The following is a 27144-nucleotide window of genomic DNA, read 5'->3' as shown; positions in this document are numbered from 1 at the left end:
CAGAACTCATGGTTGGTGTTCATGAACACATCTCCTATAACCATGGATCGAAATTGACCCAAACTATCGTACACATTACCGAGAATGCCCTCCTAACAAGAAGTCAAATAAACTGTTAATCTCCCTTATTGGAGATATGTTATCACATCCTTGTCATCTGATTCAACCATTCATGTGGACCTACAACTTTCCTATTTCTCAGGAAATATGACCCGCAAAATTCGTACATTTCAGGGGATGCAAACTTAGTCCGACACCTTCCTATTTCTAAGGAAGTTATTGGAGTTATGAGGCAATTAAAGTCAAACATGTCCATTTCCTTGGTAAATTAGAAATGCTCCTTCTGCTCATCGATAACTCCATCATCTTGGCGCTTCCCATGTTGAGTTACGCTAACAGCAGAAACCGGTCCAACTTCTTTAATTGAAGAGGTGAGGGGAAAACTTTTGTTCCGTCGAAGAAGTTAATTAAACGTTCACCATTCAGAAATACTGGATACTTAGAAGGTTATTCCTCAAGCTGCATCTCTGTCTCTCTCTCCAGAGAACTGTTCTCCCTCCGTTCTGTACTATAGAAAAGTTGAAGCTTTATAGGAATTAATAACAATGAAACAATTAGCTTTTTTGGCCTTATCGTATTACATATCAATATGTTTAATTCCTATAGCATATAGCTTCCTGATTACTGAATCAACTCCTTGACTCCAAATACACATTAATACTCCAAGTGCATGACTCCTTGATTCTTATGTGTCCCTTGGCTTAATTTCACATGCTACTTTGAAACAATGAAAGAGGATGTAAAGAAATTCAAATTGACCAACCAATTTTGTTTTCTAGAATACTTCTCTATATAAGGGTTCTATCTTGAAAGTCCTCAAACCAGAGAGCTCTTCTTACAACAACCGTTTTTGAAACCCTAACTGGTCCTTTTCCCAACAAGATAAAATGACCTAGGGGAGATGAAATTTCTATCCTCCAATGTAGAAACTAAAGTCTTTAAGGAAAAAGGCTCCTACACATGTCATGTCGTAGGTGCTTTTCCTACAAATTCTACCACACGGACAGTTGATGTGGCTATTTTGACAGTTGATTAGAGACGTAATGGTTTAAATTAGCCACAAGTCAAATTTCAGAGTTCAATTCAATAAAATACCCTCCCATATAGTGGTATGCATTCCATGTACGTCAATGCTGACCTATGGTACTCCAATGACTATTGTGCATTCTCCCATGGTTCTGATTTTCAAAACTATGTTTTGCCATATGGAAAACTCGATCAGGCTGAAATTTGACATTTGAGTAAGGGACCATAGGGTATATAAAGGGCACCCAATGCACGAGGCTCCCGCCACTGCGGGGTCTAGGGAGGGTCATAATGTACACAGCCTTAACCCTGCTTTCGCAAAGAGGCTGTTTGCAGGGACCATAGGATATATCCATCCACAAAATTTAGACCCTCTATGATCTACCATGTGGCAGTTATTGGCTTTTAACTTGGGTGTGTAGGAACTGGCTCCCTAATGTTTATTTTGAAAATATGAGAGAACTTGTGTGAGGAGTTGGGCAAATGATATATTAGAATCACAACAGTTAACCAGCTGTCATGCTGTAAAATTCCAAGTATTAGATTTAGATTATGTTTGAAGGTTTATGGTTCCAAGTTTAGGATTTTACGTTTCATGGACATTTGCTACAGGAGAACTATGCCTTTCAAGCTTATGAAATAAATAATTCAAACAAAGAAAGCTTTAGAAAAAATTTTGTTCCCATTTTATCCCAAAGGTCACAGACTCACAAACAATTGTGCCACCAAAGGGTCAAAACAACCCTTCAAAGATTGGGATGAGTTGGGCATAAATTGAATGGAATTTCAAGTACACAATAAATGAACCAAATTTGACATGTAGCTAATCCAGGTGGATCAAATGAGGTGCCCATTGTGATTAATCTGGCATAACAGTCATTACACTACATTTGATCTTAAAGATGCATAACCTACTATTGTGTTTCACAGTGATTCAACTACCCAAAAAAATAAACAAATAAATAGTAAGACATGCATAAACACATATTTACCCTGCCATATCCATGCTTCAACATCTAGCCTGACATGAACAACAACAAAAGTAGGTAGAATGGCTGTTATCCTGTAGCTTATTGCATTTCTAAAGATTGAATAGCCAGCTTGGCCGCAACCACAGAAATGTTCTGTTTAACCAATTTTATTGAGTTCTCCAATCTCTCTGATGTTACTTTGATTTCCATTGCCCTTAGTTTGTCTCTCTGCAATGCCCCTAATTCTGATTCACTTGATCCTGTCAAAGTAACACCATAGCTTTATCAAAGACAACTTTTCATAATATACCAGATTAGATACATAACTTAGATGATGGAGGGCAGTTTTTACAATGTCATAAAATGAAACAATTCGTCTACCTTAAATCATGAGGATGGAGACTCAAGGAATGCTGTTTAGAGAGACCTAAATCCAGAGCATTCTTCAAAAAAGCAATGCTTCCACTATTTTCAAGTTATCCATTTTAATAAGCAAATGATAAATGCAAGGGAGATCCCAGCTTTCCGTTTGGTTCAGAATAAGGGATTTCTTGGAATCACTCAAGGACAAAATCCCTCCAGAACATCATATTCCGAGGAATTATAACACTATAACTCTTGAGTTGTAGAAAAAGTGTTTAAGGGTGTTTCTGTAAGTACAGGGAGGTGCTTTACAAATGCAGAAAATGTATTACAAGGAAATAACCAGAGCATTGTCATTTGCCACTCATTAATGAGTGGCAGCTCTAGCATTTCTGACAATTTTCACTTATTAATATTTCACAAGTCTTCCATTAAGATGATGGTTCTCAGAATTGATATGTAGGGAGGGAGCCAATCATGAGCAGGTTAGAAAGGGAATTATTGGAAGCATGAAGCCCAGAACCATAGAAATAATTAAGGTCACGTCATACAGAAGGCTGTAATTAAATATCAATCTCCTCAGCTTCTTAGTTCTTGTAGATCATAATCCCCAAGGAATTATGCAAGAATGTCTTGCGGTTAAATTGTTATTCATATACCTACCTTAATAAGGATAAATATTTACAGATGTTTCCTGTCCTAATTAACTCACTCTCCTACAACTATGCACAGATCATATATCAACAACTAAACCGGTGAAATAATAGCTAGCATTCCTAGCAATAACTAAAAGTAACAACTAAAATAAAATCACCATCAGCAACAAACACCAACATAGAAAGAGGAACCACCAAAGTTCAAAGCGAATGGAACTGGCTTTCCACCTTTCAGAGAACACCTTGTCACAGCATAACTGAAGTCCAGGTGATGTGGTGTTCATCATCTTCCTCAATGTCAATCAACAAACACCATCAAGAAAGAATTGTTGTCGGGTTTTGCATTGATGTGCATACTCTTGCAACTCCTTATTTGCATTGTCAATACATCTCTGGTGCGGGTAAGAGTTTGACAACCAACATGTTGCCCTTGTTCCCTCAATGAAGGGAGAAAATTGTGGAACAGCATGGGGTTCCACAACTACTACAACTCTTGCTTTTCTTCTCCAAAGTTTAATATGACTCATTAAGCATACTAATATCAAACAAAATGTTACCCTAAAGTCCATGCACAGAGCACCCTACGAAAGTTTCTCGATCTGCCTTTCAACCATGTTTGAGAGCTGTATGAACTGCATTTATTACTTCCCCATGTAGAAGAATTCTCACAGTTTCGACAGCACATGTAATATATCATCAGTTCATTGCAATGTGTGGTTCCCCAAGCATTATGACTACCGATTACCTAAAATTCATAAGCAATTCCTCCACAAAAGAGTTTTGTTCCAATCCGTCAAACTTTGAATTAGTCCAAAGCTGTTTTGGTGGTGTTGTGTGTAGCATTTCTGAATCTGCTCAACAAAAGTTCATCACCTGCAGTCAAATCAAATTCCATGTACTGATGCCTATAGAACTTTCACATTTGATCTTTCTCCACTCTCTTGGAGATGATCTGGTTGGTGTTTAAAGCAGCCAATGTATATGACTGCCTTGAATTTCACACACTCTGCATCAGGTCTGTCCATCTGAAGGATTGCCTTCACCATCGGGTTCTTGTGCTCCCTTGGTATGCCTTAGGTGGATGATATGACCCATCCTACCCATAGCAGATTAACAAAACACCCTTAACCCATTTAGAGGGAAATATGTTTCTCCATTGTGCAAGAGCCTGTCTCAAGTTAAGATTTTCCATTCTATACAGAAACACAGCCACAGATGTTTCACATTACAAAGGAAACATTGTCAACTATACATACAAATTGTATCCCAAACTACCATGGAACACCCTAATTTCTGTACTGTAGAAACCCCAGAAACTTGAAAATTTTGCGAGTTTCTGTTTGATTTTTCTGTCAATCTTATTCCATTGGTACCAAAAGATATAGCAGGTAGGATTCTTTCAATTCTTCAACTCTCCTGTATTTTCCACTTTTACTTTTTAATTCAAGGAAAATTGTCCCAATGTGCAAAGAACCTTTAGGTGGTAACTCTTTAATGCCCATTAATCTTAATTTGAATTGTGAGAGTCCAAGACCCAACAGCCAGGAATTGCCGCGATTTTGTTAGGTTAGGATACCTGGGCACCAATTCCCATGACCAATAGGAATTTCTATTGAGATGCAGGAATTAATTACTCTAGCTGGTATCTAATCTGCTAGATTGACCACCCATCAAAAGAGCATCCCAGTGCATGAGGCTCCCGCTACTGCAGGATCTGGGAGGGGCAACTGTACGCAGTCTTACCCACTGCTTCGCAGGAGAGGCTGTTTCCAAGTTTTGAACCTGCAACCAACAGGTTGCAATAGCGCAACTTAACCGTTGCGCCAAGGCTCACCCACTGCTTCACAGAAGAGGCTGTTTCCAAGCTTGACCACCCATCCTTACCAATTATATGTAAAACCAACCAATTCACAGCTGTTCAAGCACCCAGGATCCAAATTAAGCCTTATTGGTGAAAGTTGTAATATGGGTTCAAGGGTATTTTTGTCATAGGGGTATTTCAGTCCTTGTACCTATTCTAGAATGTTCCTCATATCATTATAAATAAAGAGAGGCTGTGATCATAAAGCCACAAGCCATTATTCCTATTCTCAACAATGAATAATAATATCTGCAGTTCTGCACACCTGGTAGCAGTAAACAGTAAAATCTTGAAATGCAAAACTTTCTGACCTATAGCAACCCCCAACTAAAAAGTGGAAATAATGGGAAAAAATTATCAATAATTCCAAGGCAGGAACATCATAAAAGAAATTCAAAATGCCTATACATACATATAAAAAGGAGAATTGAAGGGGGATTGTCTAGTGCTAAGTGTTCCCAATCTGATAACAATGTTAGAAACAAAACCTGATAAAAGATGTACTGTGTTCATATTAAACTGCAAAAGAGAGAAATGGAGCATTGACTAATCTGTACCTGAAACAGGTTGGAATGCCACAAAAGACATACGCTCAGGTAAAAGTGGAAAAAAAGCTTCATCACAATCTATGGAAGGTTGTTTCTCAGCCCATCTTAGAGAGTTAATAATATGAGTCTGCAACAATTCATCCTTGGAAGCCTGATAATGTAAGATGTATAAGACTTTTTTTATTAAAAATTATCAAAAACTAAGTTTCTATTCACGCATCAATGGTACAAAAACTACTTTAGATTAGTCCAAATGATTCCAATGCAACTGCTATCCCCCAATAGAAAGAAGCTCCAAAAACCCTTTGTTAGCTAAAGATTTGCACAACCAAGGCATCCCATTGGAACAAGGTAATCAACCTGGATGCAGAGATAGATGAGTAGCTACAGAAATTATGTTTTCAATAGTATGTAATTATGTTCACCAATCAGTGATTTTTCTTCATATTATCACCATAATATAAGTTTCTCCTCTCATTCTTTTCTCTCTACAAGTTCTTGTTTTCTCCCTTATTCTTCCTTTACTCTAATGTCTATTTTTTATTATTTCAAAAAGTGGTATCTGGCAACATTGCAATCTTGTCATCATTCTTATTCTCCTTGGCTTTTCTTTCTTTCCTTCCATCTTTTTTATTTGTAAAATGTAAGGCTTGTCACAAGGACTGAAATTACACTTAAGTGTGTGATTATGCTTATAGCCTTCACGGTTACAAGGTCTCTTTGGGTTCTTGTGTGATGGTGATACCTTTCTCTTTCAATATGAAGAGAAGGAGAGCTTGGCGGTGTGATATAGACTAGGTATATTCTTGAAATTAGTGGTTGCATTATGTGTTCAATCCTTGGCTTTCTTATTTATAACTAGTAATCTACCTCTTGTGATTGGTGGTTGTTGTTGTTGTAATCTACCTCTTGTGGCTGAACAGGTCTCATGATAATAAAATGGAGCATTTACGTATCAAAGGAATTTGTCCAGGTGCAAACATAAGTGGCTGATTGACTCCAAAATATAGTATCCATCTTCATGGTCTTGTTGTGGAGTGGTACAACACTGTCTATCAACTCACAATCAACTAAGTCTGGTAAAGGAGGTGTTGGTAGAAGACATGGCAGAGGTTCAGGGGGAGGCAGAAGCAGAGGCCAAGAGGCCCTCACCAATGTTCTCATTGTGGTTGGTCAAATAATACTTCAAATAAGTGTCGGGGAAAAACCTGCCTAGACCATACAAGTTCTTTCTCTTACTTATCTGGCATATTTAGGTGCTAAGCTATCCCCCGATCCAACAGACACAACCACATACATGATAATAAACAACAGAGCAAGGAACAAAATATTTACCTTCAATTTGATTTGCAAGCTATTCAAACTGTAAAGAGCTTCCTTTAGCTGTAAAACTTCAAAGTTTATGTCACTATCATAGTCCTCAAAATTATCATGCTTTGGTACAACAATACCTGTCAAGTAGGGTTCTGCCTGAAATTAAAAATATATATATATATGATATTAAAAATGAGATTAAACCCCAAAAAAAGTAAATATATTTGTATATATAATTAAATTGATATTTTCCTTCACACAATATTTATTTACTCTTTTCTTGTGGGGATCCAATCCACCAGGACAAAGAAATCATCATAATATCAACGTTGCATGCCCTGGAAAATACTTAGAATAAGAGCCTCTTAAAATCTGAATCTATCCAAATATGGTAATCCAAATTTAACATTTTTTATTTAAATTTTCACTTGTGTAACAAAGAAATACTACTTGTGAAAGTTTTTAGATATTTTATGATCGTGCAATCCATGCTTGAAATTTCATCAATGCCTGTGTGTGTTGAAACTTACTGTATGTGAGGAGGGACAGGATATCTTTTTATATATCTCAGACATTCTTACAACTGCAAGGACTGCAATATCAGAGGAATTGTCTAAGTCACCCACAACATGGTTTCTGTTGGAAGAAAGAAGAGTCACATACTGGAAACAGTTAGATCCCTCACATAATTCTAACATGTCTTCCTCCTCCATCTAGGCAAAGCCACTTCTAATGCATTATTTCTTCCATATTATTCATCTGCTTGCCAAATATGTACTTCCCATCATGTTGTTTTCCTAGAAAATAATTTTTATTACTCATATTTGTTAAGCTAATTTCTTGAACTCATTTTTCTGATGATAATAAAAAATTTATCTGACATTGACAAACTAATTCAGGTTTATCAACAAAAGAGAATGGGCAATCATACTCCTATGAATGTTCATCACTAAAAGCAAGGTCAGTCCTATAGCAACCCTGACATCCACTTTCTATCATTCTGCTTGCATCTTCCATCCTTGGATTGTTTTGGTCGACTGACTGGCTTACCATATTCAACCACTGTGAAAAAAAATATATATCCAGATTCTCTCTATCTCTAATTTATAGGCCTTGATCCTAATGTTACCAGTCAAATCGTCTCTAGTTCCTTGTTTGGCACGTCAGATGCATTAACTGCATTTTCTCACTTGTAGTGTTTGTCTTTCCTCACTATCTTAAACACTTCCAACGCCAATTAGGTAGGCTAACTCAATAAGTTCTTCTGCCATGCATTGATATTCTCCTGCATCAGGAACATACATTACATAGACAAATGTTGTGAACTGTCCTTACTCCTTTCTCATTTCTTACCGCTTCCTATCAGAATAGACCAGAACAGAAAATACTTCTAATATAACTTTACACCTTAATGAACAAGAGATGAATATGTAGCTAAGCAAATGACTATCATTTGAGATGGATCTTGTGGACAACATCCCTAAGGAATCTATGGACAGGCACCTATTTCTGACATGTGGCAAGTCAGATGGGACTGGAATTTTTTGAACAGGTAGGCCCCAAGGTACCTTACTCATTTGTCAAGTTTCAAGTTTCAACCTAAGCATATTTGGATGTGGCAAAAAGAAAAAAATAATACAACAACTACTCACCCTTATCCCAACTAAATGGGGTCGGCTACATGGATCCTTGCAAAGACAAAATATTAATAATAAAATTAAAAAGAAAAGGAACACAACAACTCAGTCTGATACAAACTAACTGGGGTCGACAACACTTATAAACAATAATAATATTGAAAAATCCAGAACTACTGAGAAGGTGTACACAATTCTTGGACTGCCTAGAGGTGCATGCTAATAGATGGGAGGGAATATGATTGAATGCGATTCTAAAAATTGGTATGTGGTTAGTCCGGACCATTTTCTAGATATCCAACAGTCAGAATTGCCATGTCACCCTTCCACATGGCAAAACTAGGTGCACCCATCCATAAATATCTTATCAACATGTGCATCCACAAAGCAGTGGAACATTAGGTTCCCTTTCTCATTTTCTGGTTAGGAAATAGCTTCTTCAGCGATCTGCCTCATTGCAGGAGGAAGGAACTGGAGCAAGAAGCCAGAGCGGATGATTATGGTTCAGTAAAAACATGTTGAGTCGGTGACGCATATCACCATATTTTTTATTTTGTTTTCCTTTTTTTTGTTTGTTTTGTGTGGGCCCCATCTCTTTGTCTCACATGGCTTTTATGTGAGGGGTTGAAAAGAGAAAAGATAAGGCATGTGAAAGGTCTTGGATGGTTAAAAGGAAAAAGAGAGAAGAAATAGGAGGAAGTGGAAAGGTTTTTTGAGAAGGTTTTTTTGGTGGAAGACAGAAACAGGAACGTGATTTTTGTGGCTCTCTTCTTCTTCTCCAGTGTTTTCTTTTCTGTCCAAGCTTGGTGTTGGAAGGATTTTTCCAACGGTTCTCTTGTGAGAAGGTTTGCAATCAAGGTTGTGATTGTGGGAAGATTGGTGATTGGGTTTTGAAGGTGGGTTCTTCACAGTGTGTTGAGGTAACCCTGTAACAACCCAAATCTTGTACTATTTTGATTCTAAATAGTGGATTCTTGCTGCCCTTCCCGTGGATGTAGCCCATAGTGGTGAACCACGTAATTCCTTGTGTTTGGTTTTGCTTTTGCATTTGTGCTTGTGGTTCCCTATTTATTTTTCTATCTTATTTGCACAAGATCTTGGTTTTTTTTCCATGTATTTGAGGGTGGTTGATTTTATCAATCGATCCTTGGGGGGTTTCTTGATCACTAGAACTGGTATCAGAGCTTGTGGCTATTTGTGCAAATAATTCTTAGAAAAATGACCAGCCATATTTTTAAGGTGGAGCCTTTTGATGGAAAGGCAAACTTTGAGTTGTGGAAAATGAAGATGAAGGACTTGATGATCCAAAATGGCTGTCACAAGGCATTATTGGGAAAAGAAAAGAAACCAGATGCCATGACGGATGATGCTTGGGAAGACATGGATCTCAAAGCCATGTCCACTATTAGGTTGAGCTTGTCTAATGAAGTTTTATTCAATATTGCACTTGAGACAATGGCTGCGGGTTTGTGGTCAAAGTTGGAAAGTATTTATCAAACCAAGTCTCTCACGAATCGGATTTTTTTGAAAAGAAAATTATTCTCTTTGAGAATGAAAGATGGTGCAAATGTTTCCAATCATTTAAATGAGTTCAACAATATTCTTTGTCAATTGGAAAGTGTTGAAGAGAAGATGAAAGATGAAGACAAGGCAGTTATTTTACTTTGCACTCTACCGGAATCCTATGATCATTTGGTGATGACCCTAAGTTGTAGTAAAGGGGATTCTTTGAACTATGATTCAGTTTGCAGTACATTACTTGCTGACGAACTCCGAAAAAAGGCTTCTTTGGGGAGTTCTATGGATATGGGATTGGAAGTTCACATGACTAGGGGTAGAGGTAAAGACCGTTATGACTCTTCAAAAAGGCTTTCGAGAAGCAAATCAAGACCCCGGTCTAAATCCAAGGGGCATGATGGTAAGAATGGTTGTTGGTATTGTGGTGAGAGTGGACAATTTAAAAAGAATTATCCAAAGAAAAAGAAATCATTTTTTGAAAAAGGATCTAATTCTGGAAATGAAAAAGCTAAGGATAAGATTGGTGAAAATCCTAAGGAGGCAAATCAAGTGGAGGTTACCACATCTAGTGTTATTGAGGATGAGGTGTTGATGGTGGGTTGTAACCCGGAATTTCATCAAAATTGGGTTCTTGACACGGGTGCTACTCATCATATGTGTCCACATATATCTTGGTTTAGCACATATGAGCCGTGTGAGGAAATTCGGTGAAAATGGGAAATAACTCAACTAGTAGAACACTTGGTGTTGGCTCGGTACGTTTGAGGATGTTTGATGGGATGATCCGAACAGTTGAAAATGTTCGACATGTTCCAGATATGTCAAAAAGTTTAATTTCTTTGCCTACTTTGGAGTTGGAAGGTTGTAAATTTTCAGGTGGAGATGGAGTCCTTAAAGTTTCTAAAGGGGCTCTTGTGATTATGAAGGGAGTCCGGGTTGGGCTGTTATATAAGTTATTGGGAGAAGCCGTGGTTGATAGTGCAAACATGGCAATTGACAAAGGTGATGTTGCTCATAGGTTGTGGCATCGGAGACTTGGTCATATGAGTGAGAAGGGCATGGAGATATTGATGAAGAAGAAACTTATCCCAATGCTAAATTTTTTGGAAAAGGAATTTTGTGAGCATTGTGTCTATGGTAAACAACATAGACGAACTTTCAAGGCCGGAAAACATACAAGCAAAGATATACTTGAGTACATTCACTCGGATGTTTGGGGGCCATCACCGATTACATCTTTTGGTGGTGCCAAGTACTTTGTTACTTTCATTGATGACTTCTCAAGGAAAGTATGGGTGATAATGCTTAAGTCCAAGGGTGATGTATTTATGGCATTCAAGAATTTTAAGGCCGAGGTGGAGAAGACAACCGGAAAATGTATCAAGGTATTAAGGACAAACAATGGAAGGGAATATACCTCTAATAATGAATTTGATAAGTTTTGCAAGGATGAAGGAATTGTTCGACATTTCACCGTAGTACGTACTCCTCAACAAAATGGGGTGGCGGAACGCATGAATAGAACATTGATGGAAAGAGCTCGGGCTATGTTGAGCAATGCAAACTTAGAGCAAGAGTTGTGGGTGGAAGCCGTATCAACGGCATGCTATCTTGTGAATAGGTCTCCTTCAATGACTTTGGGTGGTAAGACACCAAATGAGGTATGGTTCGGAACTCCTTGTGATTATTCAGATTTGAAAGTATTTGGTTGTGATGCTTATGCTTTGATTCCTAGCTGTCATAGAACTAAACTTGATCCAAAATCCAAAAGATGCATTTTTGTAGGATATGGGAAAAACGTAAAAGGGTATCGGTTGTGGGATCCTAATGCCCACAAGATCATCATAAGTCGTGATGTGCATTTTGATGAATCCTCCATGTTGATGAAAGGATTGGAAAAGAAGATTGTCAATGAAAAGTCTCTTGTTGAAGATACCCAAGAAATTCATATTCAACCTTCAAACTTTTCTTCAAATGAGGGTGCTCATAATGAAGATGTTCTTATGGATTTTGGTGATCAAGGTGTACAACCGGGAGTTCAAGATGAAGCACCGGTTGATGTTGAAGAAGTTGTGCAACCTATTGTAAGAAGGTCTTCAAGAGAAATTCGCTTACCGGAACGGTTCAAGGATTATGTTGATCCAAATACTCTTAATGCATTGATTGCATTGGATGAAGAACCAAGCTCTTTTGTAGATGCCATTAATGGAGGTGATGCAAAGAATTGGAAAGATGCTATGGAAGAGGAAATGCAAGCTCATGAAAAGAACAAGACATAGGATTTGGTAGAGTTACCAAAAGGTAGAAAGGCAATTGGTTGTAAATGGGTCTACAAGCTCAAGAAAGGGGTAGATGGCATTATGGAAAGGTATAGGGCAAGGCTTGTTGCTCAAGGTTTTGCACAAAAGGAAGGGATTGATTTCTTTGAAATCTTTGCTCCGGTTGTAAAGTTGGTAACTATCCGACTAGTGCTTGGACTTGTTGCTATGCATGATTTAGAGCTTGAGCAAATGGATGTGAAGACGGCCTTCTTACATGGTGATCTTCTTGAAGAAGTGTATATGAGGCAGCCGGAGGGCTTTATAAAAAAAGACAAGGGAAAGCTTGTGTGCAAATTGAAGAAGTCCTTATATGGACTAAAGCAAGCTTCAAGACAATGATATAGGACATTCGACTCTTTTATTTTGGGTCTTGGTTATCAAAGGAGTGAGTATGACCATTGCATGTACATGAAATTCTTTGATGATGGTGTTTTTTTTATTTTAGTTTTATATGTGGATGATATGCTTTTGGTATCCAAGGATAAAACTAAAATTGAAGACTCAAGGGATGTTTGAGCAAGAGGTTTGAAATGAAGGATCTTGGACCAGCCAAGCAAATTCTTGGAATTGAGATTCAAAGAGATAGAAGGAATGGAATTTTGTCACTTTCACAAAAGACATTTGTGGAAAGGGTTCTTGACAAGTTTGGCATGAGTAAAGCAAAGGCGGTTAGAACTCCATTGGCATTACATTTCAAGTTCTCTTCCGAATATTGTCCAAAAACGGAAAAGGAGAAGGAGCGCATGGCTAAGTTTCCTAATGCAAGTGTTGTTGGAAGTTTGATGTTTTTGATGGTGTGCACTAGACCGGATATTGCTCATTCGGTTGGTGTGTTAAGTAGATTCATGGCTAATCCCGGAAAGGTGTATTGGGAGGCGGCAAAGTGGGTGCTTCGGTACTTGAGAGGCACAAGTGATTACTCTATTACTTTTAGTAAAGCATTGGTACCAATTCAAGGTTTTGTGGATGCAAGTTATGCCGATGATCGTGATAGAGGAAGATCTACTACAGGTTATGTTTTCAGATTTGGTAATGGACCAATAAGTTGGATGTCTAAGCTTCAAGCAACAGTAGCATTATCAACTACCGAGGCCGAATACATGGCTGCAACAGAAGCTTGCAAGGAAGCAGTTTGGCTTCAAGGTTTGATGGGTGAGATTGGTATTGAGTCAAAACCCATGGATTTATTTTGTGATAACATGAGTGCTAATCATTTAGCTAAAAATCCCGTTCATCACAAGAGGACAAAACATATACTTGTTCAATACCACTACATTCGAGATGTCATTGAAGATGGAAGGATCCGATTGTTGAAAGTAGGAACCAAGGAGAATGTCGCGGATATGCTTACCAAAACAGTTCAAGGAGAGAAGTTGGATTGGAGTTTATCCTCTCTTGGGTTCAAGAAGGAAGGCTTGACAGGCCGGTGATTATACATCAAGGTGGAGATTGTTGAGTCGGTGATGCATATCACCATATTTTTTATTTTGCTTTTATTTTTTTTGTTTGTTTTGTGTGGGCCCCATCTCTTTGTCTCACATGGCTTTTATGTGAGGGGTTGAAAAGAGAAAAGATAAGGCATGTGAAAGGTCTTGGATGGTTAAAAGGAAAAAAGAGCGAAGAAATAGGAGGAAGTGGAAAGGTTTTTTGAGAAGTTTTTTGTGGTGGAAGACAGAAACAGGAACGTGATTTTTGTGGCTCTCTTCTTCTTCTCCAGTGTTTTCTTTTCTGTCCAAGCTTGGTGTTGGAAGGATTTTTCCAACGGTTCTCTTGTGAGAAGTTTTGCAATCAAGGTTGTGATTGTGGGAAGATTGGTGATTGGGTTTTGAAGGTTTGTTCTTCACAGTGTGTTGAGGTACCCCTGTAACAACCCAAATCTTGTACTATTTTGATTCTAAATAGTGGATTCTTGCTGCCCTTCCCGTGGATGTAGCCCATAGTGGTGAACCACGTAATTCCTTGTGTTTGGTTTTGCTTTTGCATTTGTGCTTGTGGTTCTCTATTTATTTTTCTATCTTATTTGCACAAGATCTTGGTTTTTTTCTGTGTATTTGAGGGTGGTTGATTTTATCAATCGATCCTTGGAGGGTTTCTTGATCACTAGAAAACAAGATGATATGTCGATTCAGGAAAACATGGAGATGTTGGTTCAGCTTAGGATTCTTCAGATGTAGCAGACCATCTGTCAGCCCATCCAATCCCTAAACCAGACTTCTAAAAGATGTCTTCTGAGATGAGAATGTCATAATGATAGAACCAGAAGATCAAGATAAGTTCTGGAAGCTGTACTTGTCTGTCTATTTATCTATACCGGTTGTTGTGCTAGTTATTCAATTACAGAAGTTAATTGCCAGGAAGAAAACTAGTTCACAACTAAAATAATGACATCATATTTATTGATCACTTACTTGTAAAAAATTTACAATTCTGACTCGACCAATGCCCCTTATAGAAACTAAAGCTCCAATATCTAACCGTTCAACCTGAATAATTAATAAAGGATAATAATGTCATGAAATATGAAAGATATTAAATGATAATGATGTTTACCAAAGTATAGATATTTACATTTTCTATATGTACCAAACAACCATATCGAGCAGCGAATGATTCTACAGCTGATGATCCATCAGAAAGAATTGGATCCAACACGAAGTGCACAAAAAGCCTCTTTCTAACCCATGACTGCCAGCCAAATAGAATTAAAAAGATAAATTATGCACACAAACAAAACTAATTTGTGAGATGATGGTAAATATTGTGATAAATAATTATAATCTTAACAATATGAATCCTCATTTTGCAGGTTGTTCTTTTTAATTCCTAGTACTAGAATAATTTAGTATTTCTGAGAAAAAAAAAGCTTTTTTATGAATATCAATATAAATTTATCCACAGAACAGGATAAAGTACATAGCAAACAAGGTTGAAAAAAGATACAACAGGAGCATCTAAAAAAATTCAATGTCAAACCATCAACAAAAAAAATCCTACTCAATAACCGTAGAATTCCTGGACTCCTTGCTTCACTACTTCCCCACAAAGGCAACAAGTGTAATGGGTCCACCTCAAGTATCTCATGTTTTCCGCCTTTACCTTGGATATGTAGATGACAATCAATATTTAATGATGAAATTAAACTTTGAAAATTCTCCAAGTATTAGAGACATCATAGGGAAAAGCAAGGTTTTAAGTATCCTTCCGTATCCGCTGATACTAACTGATGTGTATCTTATCTTTAAGGTACTGATATGATACCTAAAAAAATTGGTATTAATACATGTAAGAATCGTCATCCTTTATATATAATCAATTGAATGCACTTGTCTAGTCGTGCTTTGTTCTCCATTTTATACATGATATATTTTACATATTACTTATTTATATTGTTTTATGCGATATATAGTAAGCATTTCCATATGTTTCTTGACCGTTTCCCTACGTATCTAGCGTATCTTGTGTCTCTCCAATACGATACGTTACATCTCTTAAAATCACCCTTCCAACATGATTCCTGATACCGATACTTTAAACCTTGGGGGAAAGAGATCACAACTTGTTGTGTAGGTCAAATCAACAAAACTGGTACACAACTAAGAATATGCAAGGTCATACGCCCCAATGCCTTTTTTCTTGGTCTATTCATTGTTGGGAGAATAGTCCCACATCAGTTACCCCTGTGGCCTTCCATCCCCTCATATACCTATGAGTCGCTCCACCCAATAGTTCGAGCTTTTGGGATAAATATTTACATTCATAACAAATGATCATCAAATCTTTTTCCACTTTTGAGGGAAACTCTTAGCATAACAGTTCTTAAGAAGTTAAACACTGTCAAAACTAAAGGATGCACGAACACGTCATTCTCTAATTATCATTTGTAAATTCTATATGGTAAAAGATAAAATAAAATATAATGTAAATTAAAAATAAGGAAAAATATTTAAACTTACAAACAATTAAAATTGAAGTCAATCAACATAAAAAAAAATGATGAGATTGGCCAACACAGGAATTTTCTTTTTCTTTTTTAATTGTTTTGTGAAAAACCAACACCAACACAGGATTTTATCTGACAAATAGGCACAATTTTCTTATAGAAACAAAGGGAATAAGGTCCCATCCAAACCAAAAGCAAAGGAAAGGAAAGGAAAGCACCACTAAAATCAATATGGATGCCAAATGTATGCTCCTTAATATGACACAAGAGAACCAATCTCTTACTTCTGCAAAGCTAGTAAGGAGAAGGAGAATACCACATTTAAGTCATCCTCACAAATTCAAAGAAAAGTTTGAGGCATCTAGTGATGAAACCTATCCATTTGTCTACCGCATCGGGGCAAAAAGAATCAACTCCAGGAAGTCAGGAAATTCTGTTCTGCAAGCATGATCTGTAATAGGATCCACATTATTAACTGTAAGGTGTTTAGGGGCTATAATGTACACAGCATGTGCCAAAGACATAGGCCTATTATCCAAACCAATCAGATGATCATGCTCAGGCTTATTATGTTGTAGAAAGTAATCTTATTAACAGAGTTCCATTTTTTGGATCCATGTTGGTTTCTCTTGAGCAGCAGCAAGACAATTGAAATTTGGAAACATTGTGCTGAAAGAAGTCGGGTTATTCAAATAATTATTGATATCTATGGTGATGACTGAAGCATATCTGATTCTCTCTCTGTCTGTCAGGTGTTTGCTTTATCTTATATTTCTGTTGCAGAATTCCTTTTGATGTCGGATCCTTTTGAGTTTGTGTGTTAGATTCTTTTATATGCTAGTATGTTTGTTGCTTTGCTGTCTGGTTTCATTTTGTGTGTGTGTGGGTGTGAAAGAGGGAGTGTTTGGTTTCTTTCTTTGTAGTAGGATCTTGGTGTTTTTGAATGGATTACTTATCCGGGTTTTTTCGCCCCACCATGGGATGTTGCTAGGGCCTATTAAGTCTCTTCTGAACAGAAAAAAGAATGCTTAATTTTGGTTCAACTATCTATTCCAGAGGTGGTGAACTCATATCACTTATGGTATGAGAGTAAAATTTTCTTTGCTAGAAGAAGGTAATCTTGTGTACTAATTTATTCACACAGTTTCTTTACGTCAATAAGTTCTATCCTATGAACCTATCTTAGAACTTTTTTGCTTATTACATCTTCTATGTTTTTCATATAATTTTTTTCATGCTATTGTTTTCTCAAAAATTATAATCTAAGAATACAAATTCCTAAAAACCTGTCCTTACGAACTTAAATATCATGTGACTTCTGCTTATAACCTAACTCAGAGATTTATTCCCTTTATCTCTTTCCGAACTACTTAACTTTAGTTCTAAAAAGTTAAATTTCCGTGGAAAGATGTCCAGGGAGATAATGTTATTGACCATGTCTTTGAACTACATTGTGATTACTTGGTAGCTTTTGGTATCAGGATGAGAGAGATTAGAGATTAACAATTGGAGCGGGGTTTCTACACTGGCATGTCTAGATAGGTTCTCCAGATGCGCACCTATTTCTGCACATGAAAGGCCAAATGGGGCTGAAATTTTGTGGATTGGTAGACCCCAAGGTCCTCTGCTCACATGTCAAGCTTCAGCCCCAACAGAGTTAGCCAAGTGGCAAAACAAAGTACTGAAAAATTCAAGATTACAGAGAGGGTGCATAACTTTAAATTAAAAGCTGAAATTACAAGGAAAGATTCAAATAAAGATACAATTAAATTTGAGTCCGAAACTTGATTCATGTCAGCTGAGACCATTTCCTATATACCCAACATTTGGAATTTCCACTCACTCTCCACGTGACAGAACTAGATGCTAGTCTGGAGAACATTTCCAGATATGCCCATCTAGGAAAATTTAGGCCTTAAGATTCCAGCTATATTTAACAAATAATGCAATGAAGATGGATACAAGATTTTCCTTTCTTTTTGTTAACAAAACAGGAATTTCGTGAATGGCTTGAATGATCAATGAGATCAGTCAAACTCTCTATTTATAATAATAATAATAAAAGAGATTACAAAGGGAAACACTGTTCACGACACTATTCACGACACTGTTCACTTGAACTTACAGCCCAAAGTACATAAATAAAGCATAAATAAAAAACCAAAAATACCCTTATAATATCGGGTAACACATCTCAACACTCCCCCTCAAGTTGGGGCATAGATATCACACATGCCCAACTTGACTAGACTAGGATAAAACAGCTTCCCACTCAACCCTTTGGTGAAGACATCAGCCAGTTGATCTCCAGACTTCACAAAAGGAATATAAATCTGCCCACTCTCTAACTTCTCCTGGATGAAGTGTCTGTCAATCTCCACATGTTTGGTACGGTCATGCTGCACTGGATTGTGGGCAATGTTAATGTTGCTTTATTGTCACAAGACAACATCATTGGAAGATGAACGAGAACCACGGATATCAAGGAGTAAACTCAAGCCACGATTACTCACATATGCCCGGGCCATAGCACGAAATTCAGCTTCAACACTAGATCTTGCCACAACATTTTGCTTTTGACTCCGCCATGTGACTAGATTTCCTCCAACAAAAGTACAATAGCCGGAGGTAGATTTCCGTCGGGGTTACCACCCCGATCGATCATCTGTAAGCCTCAATGCGAAGATGGTCATGAGGAGACAAAAGGATCCCCTTTCCTGGAGCTGACTTCAAGTAATGGAGAATACGAAGAACAACAGACCATGTGAGTGGAATAAGGATCATGCATGAACGGCTCACAAGACTCACAGCAATGGGAATATCCGTCCGGTGTGGGAGAGATAATTCAACTTGCCCACCAACCGTTGATATCTGCCCTTATCAACAAGTTCACCATCCTTCTCTTGCGGACGGGTAGTAGCTTCCAAGGGAGTGTCACAAGGATGACAACCAAGCAAACCTACCGATAGTAAATCTAGAACATACTTTCTCTAGGAGAGAAAGATGCCTTTTGGAGAACGGGCAACTTCAATCCTAAGAAAATATCTTAGCTATCCTAGATCTTTTATGTCAAATTCCCGTCCCAAGAAAGCCTTCGTGAGAAACTTCATCTGCATCATTACCAATCACAACTATGTCTTTAACATAAACTATGAGAAGAGACAATATCAAATAAGTTTGAGACAGAAAATTTTTTTCCCACTGCTCAAACTTTCTACATTGGATAAATTGACTCTCTATTTATAATAATAATAATAAAAAGGAATTACAAGGAAACACTGTTCACGATACTATTACCACACTGTTCACAACACTGTTTACGTGAACAGTGTACAGCAAATTACAATCCTACCCTTACAAAAGTACATAAATAAAGCATAAATAAAAAACCAAAAATACCTTTATAATATCGGGTAACACATCTCAATACTTTTTTTTTTTTTTTGGGTGAGGGGGGGTTTATTACATTTTCATCTAAAATATAAGAAATAAATAAAGAAATGAAAAATCACCGAGATAACACTTACAGCAAAGGACAACTCTACAAGAACAAGGAAAAACAGAATAGAGAGAGAACAGACTCTCATAAACTCTAACCCCACATTTCCCAACAAACACCTAAAAACTGAACCATACTGACCTCCCTCAGAATTTAGACCTCCCGCTATCCAACATCCCGGCACCTCCTACATCGTAGGCTTTTTTTCCCACTGTTTGAGACAGAAAATTTTTTTCCCACTGCTCAAACTTTCTACATTGGGAATACTCCGTCGCTACAAATTACCAACGCCTGCCAAAGGACAAATGGCCTGAAGCTCCATCCCTACATACCTCAGAAATGTCTGAATGCAGATTTTGGAACTAAACCACCTTTCCCTAGATTAGTTATCAGTAACTGAAAGATGAACTTTTCCTAACTATCTTCTTTTCTTTTCTTTTCTTTTTGTATTTTTTTTGGGGGGGGGGGGGGGGGGGGTGAATACCGCCACGAACAAAATTTCAGGGAGGGAAAAAAACGACGGAATCCTTGTCTGATTCCAGATAGTCCTCCACAAAATCATTCATTCTTATTCTTATATGGAACATAGCCAGCAATATATACCTATGATGCCGCTCATGGTACAAAGGAAATCAGCAGTGTGAAAGTGGAATAATTTATTTCTTAAACCTTTCAAGAGAGGGTAATGGATTCTTGTTCATTTAACATTCAATCAAACACCAAGTTACTAGGTAAAATCTAAAAAAGAGAACATTGGAAACAATTACCCTCAACATAAGACCAATTTAAAGTTATTATATTAAAAAAGTGCAAAATAAAATGAGATACCCCCCCCCCCAAAAAAAAAAAAAAAAAAAGATAGAAAACCTCTTCTAGCAATGCCAGATATCTCGCTTCATATAAGTGCAATGTTTTACTCTCTGATGGAACAAGAACCTGTAATCACAGAGAGAGATGAGAAAATTAAAATTCTTCATAATTGTATCACCTTTTCCACTAGATAGGCCAAAAAAGATAAGGAAACACTTGACAGTAGCAATTTGCACCTCAATGTAGCGACAAAAATTCTTATTTTCTCAACTTTTAAAAGCTATTAACTTTAATTGAAATTTTTGAAAAATGAGATGAGCATTTTTTTCTCTTGTTGAGGTAAAACAATGGAAAGGCTTAATTCTCCTCTGTTTGCAAATGGCAGTTACCAAAAGTCCTTTTAACTCTACAACCTTGTGTGATGAAACCTTGAAAAACATAAATCTAGAGGCGGAGGGGGAGAGAAAGAAAAAGTTACCATTTCTAGACCAAAATGATCATCAACTAACCAAACTATGCCATAGGAATTTTCTTTTATTGCAATTCATGTTCAAAGAAATCTAGGAAAGCAAATGACACTTGTAAAGTGGGAAAGAAGAGTTGCAGTGGGTGGCTTCCAAGGAGATTCATAATTAGTTATGCCATTACACTAATTCTCATCAAGACAATCGTCAAATGCTAAACACGAAAAAATGGAGACTCAATCTCATCTAAATGTTTTGATTGAATAAGAGTCTGCTAAAAAGAATATTAAAATGTCAAAGAAAAGGGTTCCATGGACTAAAAAGGCAAGAACCTAGTAGTCCCAAGTAGACAGGGATCAAGGCATCAATACCTAAGTAGTTCATTATTTGGCGGGCTGACGGACTCACATTTGCAAGTCTCTCAGATAAGAAGAGACCAGATTCAAGAGCCCCTAGCATGCAAGGAAATCCAACAGATAACTAAGCCTGATCCCTCCTCAACTACCAACCTAGGTACACACATTAGGAAAATTTAAGACCATATAGAAGAACTTTGATCTCAGCTTTTAGGAGTAGCTGCTGCAATAGAACTATAATATGATTGGACCATTGAATCCTTCCATCTCAAAAAGTGCCTCCTATGCCAAGAATTCTGGGTACACAATGAACAATGATGCAGCAAAAACAGGTGCCATCAAAACAACTGTTATATGAACTTCAATAACAGAAATTGAGGAAGATATTGACGATGCTTCCCTGGTCAACAAGTAGTCAAATGCAGGCATGAGGGGGAAGAGGAAGATATTGACGATGTTTCAGGCTTTCAGCTATGTAATTTAGTAATAACCTGTATTTAAATATATTCCCTTATATACTCTTGATTAACCCACTATGAATCACAGCCCACCAATTTAGCACCCTGAACATAGGAAACTGAAGAGAATGAAATAATCCCGATTAAAATACACTTACATTAGTAGTAAACTGTAATGCTAAAATAATGTGAACTATAGTACAACACAATAACTTGTAAATCTAGACAAATGAAGGGCAATGATTCAACTATCTTCAGTCCTGATAATAGATCTCAATGAAATACCCCACCCCCAACTTGTCCATTATTAACAGCGATGTGCTATCCTGATCACAACCATGTGTTTGATATCCCAACTAGAATTTCTCTCCCAGAGTAAAGCTCAATACTTCCTCTCCTCCCAAATATTCCGGAAACCAGCTACTGGCAAAATCTCCAGAATAAATTTCCACTTTTCCCAGAGAAGAGGAAATGTTTAAGAGCCTAAATCAATCCGAATATTCTGTGGATGTAGAGCTAAATTTCCAAAGCCAATTGTAATGGATGCATAAATGTTTTAACTAGCTCCCAGCCTTCCGTGCACATAACACAGAACTGATGCAAGAACTACCAATAATTTCTTCTCTGATTTCCTTCTTATGTGCAACCCTTGTCCAACATTTATGAGGAGCTGAAATCTTCTACACAATCTTAGTAAGGGTATAGGAAATAGGACAGTCTCCAAACTGAAGGACAATAATGGAAGATTATTAGGAAAAAGTTCTACTAAATTGTGATTGCCAAACTTTCCTTCAGAAATATAAGAACTCCTTTCAGGAGCTCTAAAATGGGGCCACCATGTACCATCTCCATCTTCCTAGGTTGGCTTCAAAATCCTAGTTTCCAAGACAAACCTACAACCACAATGACATCATTTAGCTTTTGTTAAGGAGAAAGAGTACAGAATAGGAAATATGTTATGCCTGACCATGTAACTGTGCCCACTTTGTCCGGATAAGGCTTAGTTAAGTTTGTGAGTTTTTTACCAAACCCTGTGTCCAATTCCAGCCAAAACCTAATCTTATCCCATTATCTATATCATATATGAGAAAGTGGAGAAGGATTCCATACATGATTTTCCGCAGGCTAAGGTAACCATCCTGGCAGAGCAAGAATCACATACATTGTGTTTATCACATATTTTGCTTCATAAAAGCCAAAAAAGAGATCCACCAGTTATTGACAAAAGATACAAACTGTGTAGTTTTAAGATAAGAAAAAAGGAACAACAGTCCATCTGTTAAAGGGTATAAAAAATAAATAAACTCTTCAAAGGAAAAAAAAAAATAGAAAAAGGGACAACAGTATATCTCAGACCAGGGTCTCTCACCCAACTGCTTCACACAGGGTTTCAGCCAAAGGCAATAAACTATTCATTAATCAAATCGTGAATGGCGGACTATAGTTTCCACGAGCTGGATGGTTGAGCCAAAGGCTGGCTGGTTCGAACCCATAGACCTGGTCTATTTTAGGTTCTTGCTTGCTGGTTCCTGCAGCTGTATTTAAGTCCTGTGAGCTTATCTACATCAGCCTATATCCATCCAAAAGAACCACAGAACTTTTTATTAAGCCAGAAAAAAACACTTTACACCACTCTCAACCTCGCATTGTGATCTCCCTTTCTTGTGTCAAGGGTTTACCCACAAAGATAATATATAGGAAACCCTAAAAAAACCCTAATCCTCACATAATTATAATTTTACCCCTGTACATGTAATGGACCCAAAACTCAACCCAAATATATACAAGCCCAAAAATAACTATATGGGCCACTACAGAATACAAGACATAAAAACCCAACATTCTCCACCTTGGCTTGGATTATGCAAGTCACCGTGAAAAAGACTGGTGTTGATATCGATTCTGCAAACTCTACTATTGTCACTGTCAATCTGCTATAAACAACCGGCATGCCCCACACCCCAATTAGGGTGCCCGCGCAGCTCACTGCCGCACAATATGACATGACTCCACCTCTCTTACCTCTGTAACCCAATTAGAGAGATCAGTTCCACTCACAAAATCCTAAGCGAAAGAGACCTGCTTCTTATTAGACCTGCATATGTTCACAGCCGGAACTGTCTGCAGCCTTCGTTGTCCACCTATACTTTTTGTTGGAGTTCCAACGGTAGCTCCACCTGTTTCAACATTCTCTAGAAATCTGTAAAAATTACCATAATTTGTCCCTACATTACAACCACGGCCTCTCTGCAGATCCTAAGAATTCCACCTTCAGATGAGCATTTGAAACCTCTCAAATCTAGTTTTCCTAGTGAAATTAGATTTTTCCTAAGATCCGACGCATGTCTAACCCCAGTCAAAGTTCGCGCAGTCCCATCAAACATGTAAATCTGTAAGGTTCCAATTCCGACAATCTTGCTTTTAGCTTTATTTGCCATTTTGATTGTACCATTATCACATCCATGATATGTACCAAACTGATAGCTGACTGAACACATGTGAAATGAACAACCAGAATCTAAAATGCAATCTGAAGTTTCCGTAGCTAATGAAGTAGTGAGAAAGATATATCCATCATTCCAGGACCCTTCCACGACAGCAACATTAGACGATTTATCTCCATTCTCCTTCTTGAACTCTTTCTCCTTTTTATCCTCCTTACGCTTTGGACAATTCCTCTTTAAATGGCCTTCCTCCTCATAATAATAAGAACTTATTTTGCGAACTTTCGACTTGGAGCAACCCTTATACTTTCTAAACTCCCCATGTCTCTCATTTGACCTGCCTCTGCCCTGACCACCAACTATAACCAAGGCACTACCCTCCTTTGACGTCCCCTCACTGCTATTTTTCTGCCGTGTCTCATTCATCAGCAAAGCAGTAATAATCTTTTCAAGTTTGAGAGTATCCTTAACAAACAGTATTCTAGTCGTAATATGATCAAATGAAGGAGGTAGTGAAGCTAACAAAAGAAGTCTCCTATCTTCCTCTTCGATATTAACATCTAGAACCAACTTCCATCAGTATTCTGTTGAATTCGTCTAAACGCTCCTCAAATTTTGCTCCCTCTGACAATCGAAGGCCATATAACTGATTTTTAAAACAACCAGTTTATCAACAACCTAGACTTGTACCTACTCTCTAGCTTTGATCAAACATCCTCCGGATCGGCCAACCCAATGTCCTCACGAAAATTGTTGTCCGCAAGATACAATTGGATTGTGTTGTTTGCTAGATCCTCAACTCTAGTCACTCATTTTCCGTCATCCTATTCAACTTGTCTGATTTCTTCTCGAGAGCCTTGACTGTCACCTCCCGCATAAGAATATTTTCCACTTGTTGTTGCCACTGGGTGAAGTCATTATGGCCATTGAAAGATTCCATAGAGAAGCTTAAACCTGCACCACCATTCGATTTACCCCATCTTTGCCCTCCGTGTCCGCTATCAACCTCAACGAACTTGATTACTGTTGATCTACACGATTCGCACCATCCACCGAATCTATAACACCAAAAAACCCTTGGGAACACCAAGCTTCAAGCATGAACGTTTATCGAACTTCACCTCATGTAAGTTTCACCAAGCTCCGCCTTTTTGTCTTAGGGTTGTAATTTTGGTACCATTTTATCCTTTTTAGGAAGCATAAGCCACGTCTTGCATGCAGCCATTTTTACCTTTTTTAATTTCTTACTTTTTCTTGTGCACTTTTCCTCTAACTTCCTTGGGCTCCTTTCTTTATCCACATCAACACAAACCGAGTCCGTGCCTATCTTTCATCCTCTTCTTTTCTTTTCCCTTTTTTTTCTCTTCTTTCCTGCACACCTTCTTCCCTTTTTACACGGACACACATGTTGTAAAGGAAAAACCTGATCTGCAGACTCCTGTGGGAAAAAAACTCACCTATTATAGTACCTTCTTCCACTCTCCTTGTGCACCTCCCGTTCCCCAGATCTCTATGCACCACCAGCAACAATCTACGGACCCCACTCTAATACCATTTGTTGGAAATGAATGTGCAAACACGATGAAAAAACCAAGCAAACAATCATACAAGAACACGAGGATTTGACGTGGTTTGGTATGAATGCCTACATTCATCCTAGAGAACAAAAGAATTTTTCATTAAGCCAGAAGAAGACTCTACACCACTCTCCACCTCACAATGTGATCTCCCTTGCTTGTGTCTAGAGTTTTCCCACAGAGAATATATAGGAAGCCCTAATCCCACCCCCCCCCCCCCCCCAACACACACACAATTACAATTTTACCCCTATACAGATAATGGACCCAAAATCCGACCCAAATATATACAAACCCAATAATAACCAAATGGGTCACTACAAGATAAAAGATATAAAAACCCAACAGTTATAACTTGTATCAGGTCGGGGCAAGGATGTGTGTTTCTTCAGTTAAGGCTGTATATGTATTACACTATTGCAGATTGAAGAACTTTAAAGAATTATTGTCTACCATGGGTGTAGGTTTGGACCAAACCACATTAAATCCTTGCTTGGCTAACCATCTTTATGCCTTGATTAACTATAACAGAATTGAACCTATAAAAATTACAAAAGAATTCTGATGTTCTCGATATAACCAGTGATTTCCTTGGATTTCTTTGTCATCATCAATTCTAATTTTTGTTTTCAAGTATATTTATCCAAAACTTTCTTGCTAAATTGCACAATTTCGATAACTCAATTAAGAACAAATGCATTGTTCAGGGGGGTGAGGGGGAGGAAGAAGAAGAATTTTTAAATTGCATCTAAAAGAGAATGAGGCAGAAACAGAAAGCTCACCTCGTCTAGTTTGAAGGGAAGAAGAGGAAGCTCTAAAGAACATGCATTTGGCGTTGAACCACTCCGAACACTACTGATGATTCGGGGAACATTGGACCAAAGGGGAGGAGAGAAGAACACTGAGGTTCTGAGATGGGATGTCCGGTTAAGGCTAGGGTTTCGACAAAGTGACAGGAAATGGTGAGGCGTTGTAGAGAGATTTGGAGTTAGGACTCTGCAGTTCATGGAAGTAAGCTTATGTTTGCTCTGCTCTGACCGCACTTTTCCCTTATCCAAACAAATAAGTGTTTGTATCATTGCATGGCTTCAACGGTCACCAACGGTTTGCAGCAAAATAAAAGGCAAAAGAAGATGAAATGCTCCACGTGTCGCAACTTGGGAGGTGTCTGAACTCTGAACTCGGAACCATCTTGGGTCCCACCTTTCCAAGTGTAGAGGTTCTGTCTCACAGATGCCATTTCGTGAATGTTTACCCGGATCTTTATCCCCTCAATTTGTCTGTTCCTCAATTTCCTCAATTCCATCTAATAGGTGGGTGA

At 37.8% G+C, this 27144-nt stretch overlaps 1 protein-coding gene across 3 annotated transcripts; it reads right to left on the bottom strand.

Moving 5' to 3' along the window:
* Positions 1 to 1986: 1986 nt before the first annotated feature.
* On the bottom strand, positions 1987 to 26913 carry LOC122660377. 3 transcript variants are annotated; one of them, XM_043855658.1, is made up of 7 exons: positions 26606 to 26909; positions 20582 to 20650; positions 14844 to 14960; positions 14684 to 14758; positions 6821 to 6955; positions 5495 to 5636; positions 1987 to 2317 (listed from the first exon to the last, which is right to left on the bottom strand). In XM_043855658.1, exons 1-7 carry the CDS (start codon positions 26900 to 26902, stop codon positions 2157 to 2159), a joined length of 996 nt encoding a protein of 331 aa, XP_043711593.1. In that variant the 5' UTR covers positions 26903 to 26909; the 3' UTR covers positions 1987 to 2156. The 3 variants fall into 3 exon arrangements, with proteins under 3 accessions (XP_043711593.1, XP_043711595.1, XP_043711594.1); XM_043855660.1 differs by lacking the exon at positions 6821 to 6955 and having other exon boundaries at positions 26606 to 26913; XM_043855659.1 differs by lacking the exon at positions 14844 to 14960 and having other exon boundaries at positions 26606 to 26910.
* Between the last annotated feature and the right edge of the window lie 231 nt (positions 26914 to 27144).

This window comes from Telopea speciosissima, chromosome 4, assembly GCF_018873765.1.
Source record: "Telopea speciosissima isolate NSW1024214 ecotype Mountain lineage chromosome 4, Tspe_v1, whole genome shotgun sequence".
In the NCBI taxonomy this organism is placed as follows: domain Eukaryota; kingdom Viridiplantae; phylum Streptophyta; class Magnoliopsida; order Proteales; family Proteaceae; genus Telopea; species Telopea speciosissima.
Note: the sequence above shows the minus strand (reverse complement) of the source record. Positions and strands in the feature narration are given on the sequence as shown.

Bases quoted from the DNA above. Each gene is read 5' to 3' on its own strand.
- LOC122660377 (XM_043855658.1), bottom strand. From the start codon at position 26,902: ATGATACAAACACTTATTTGTTTGGATAAGGGAAAAGTGCGGTCAGAG. The intron at 14,961-20,581 runs GTTTTCTATCTT...TTTGGCTGGCAG, and splicing joins ATCTGGCATTGCTAGAAGAG to TCATGGGTTAGAAAGAGGCT. The intron at 14,759-14,843 runs GTAAATATCTAT...TTAATTATTCAG, and splicing joins GTTTGGTACATATAGAAAAT to GTTGAACGGTTAGATATTGG.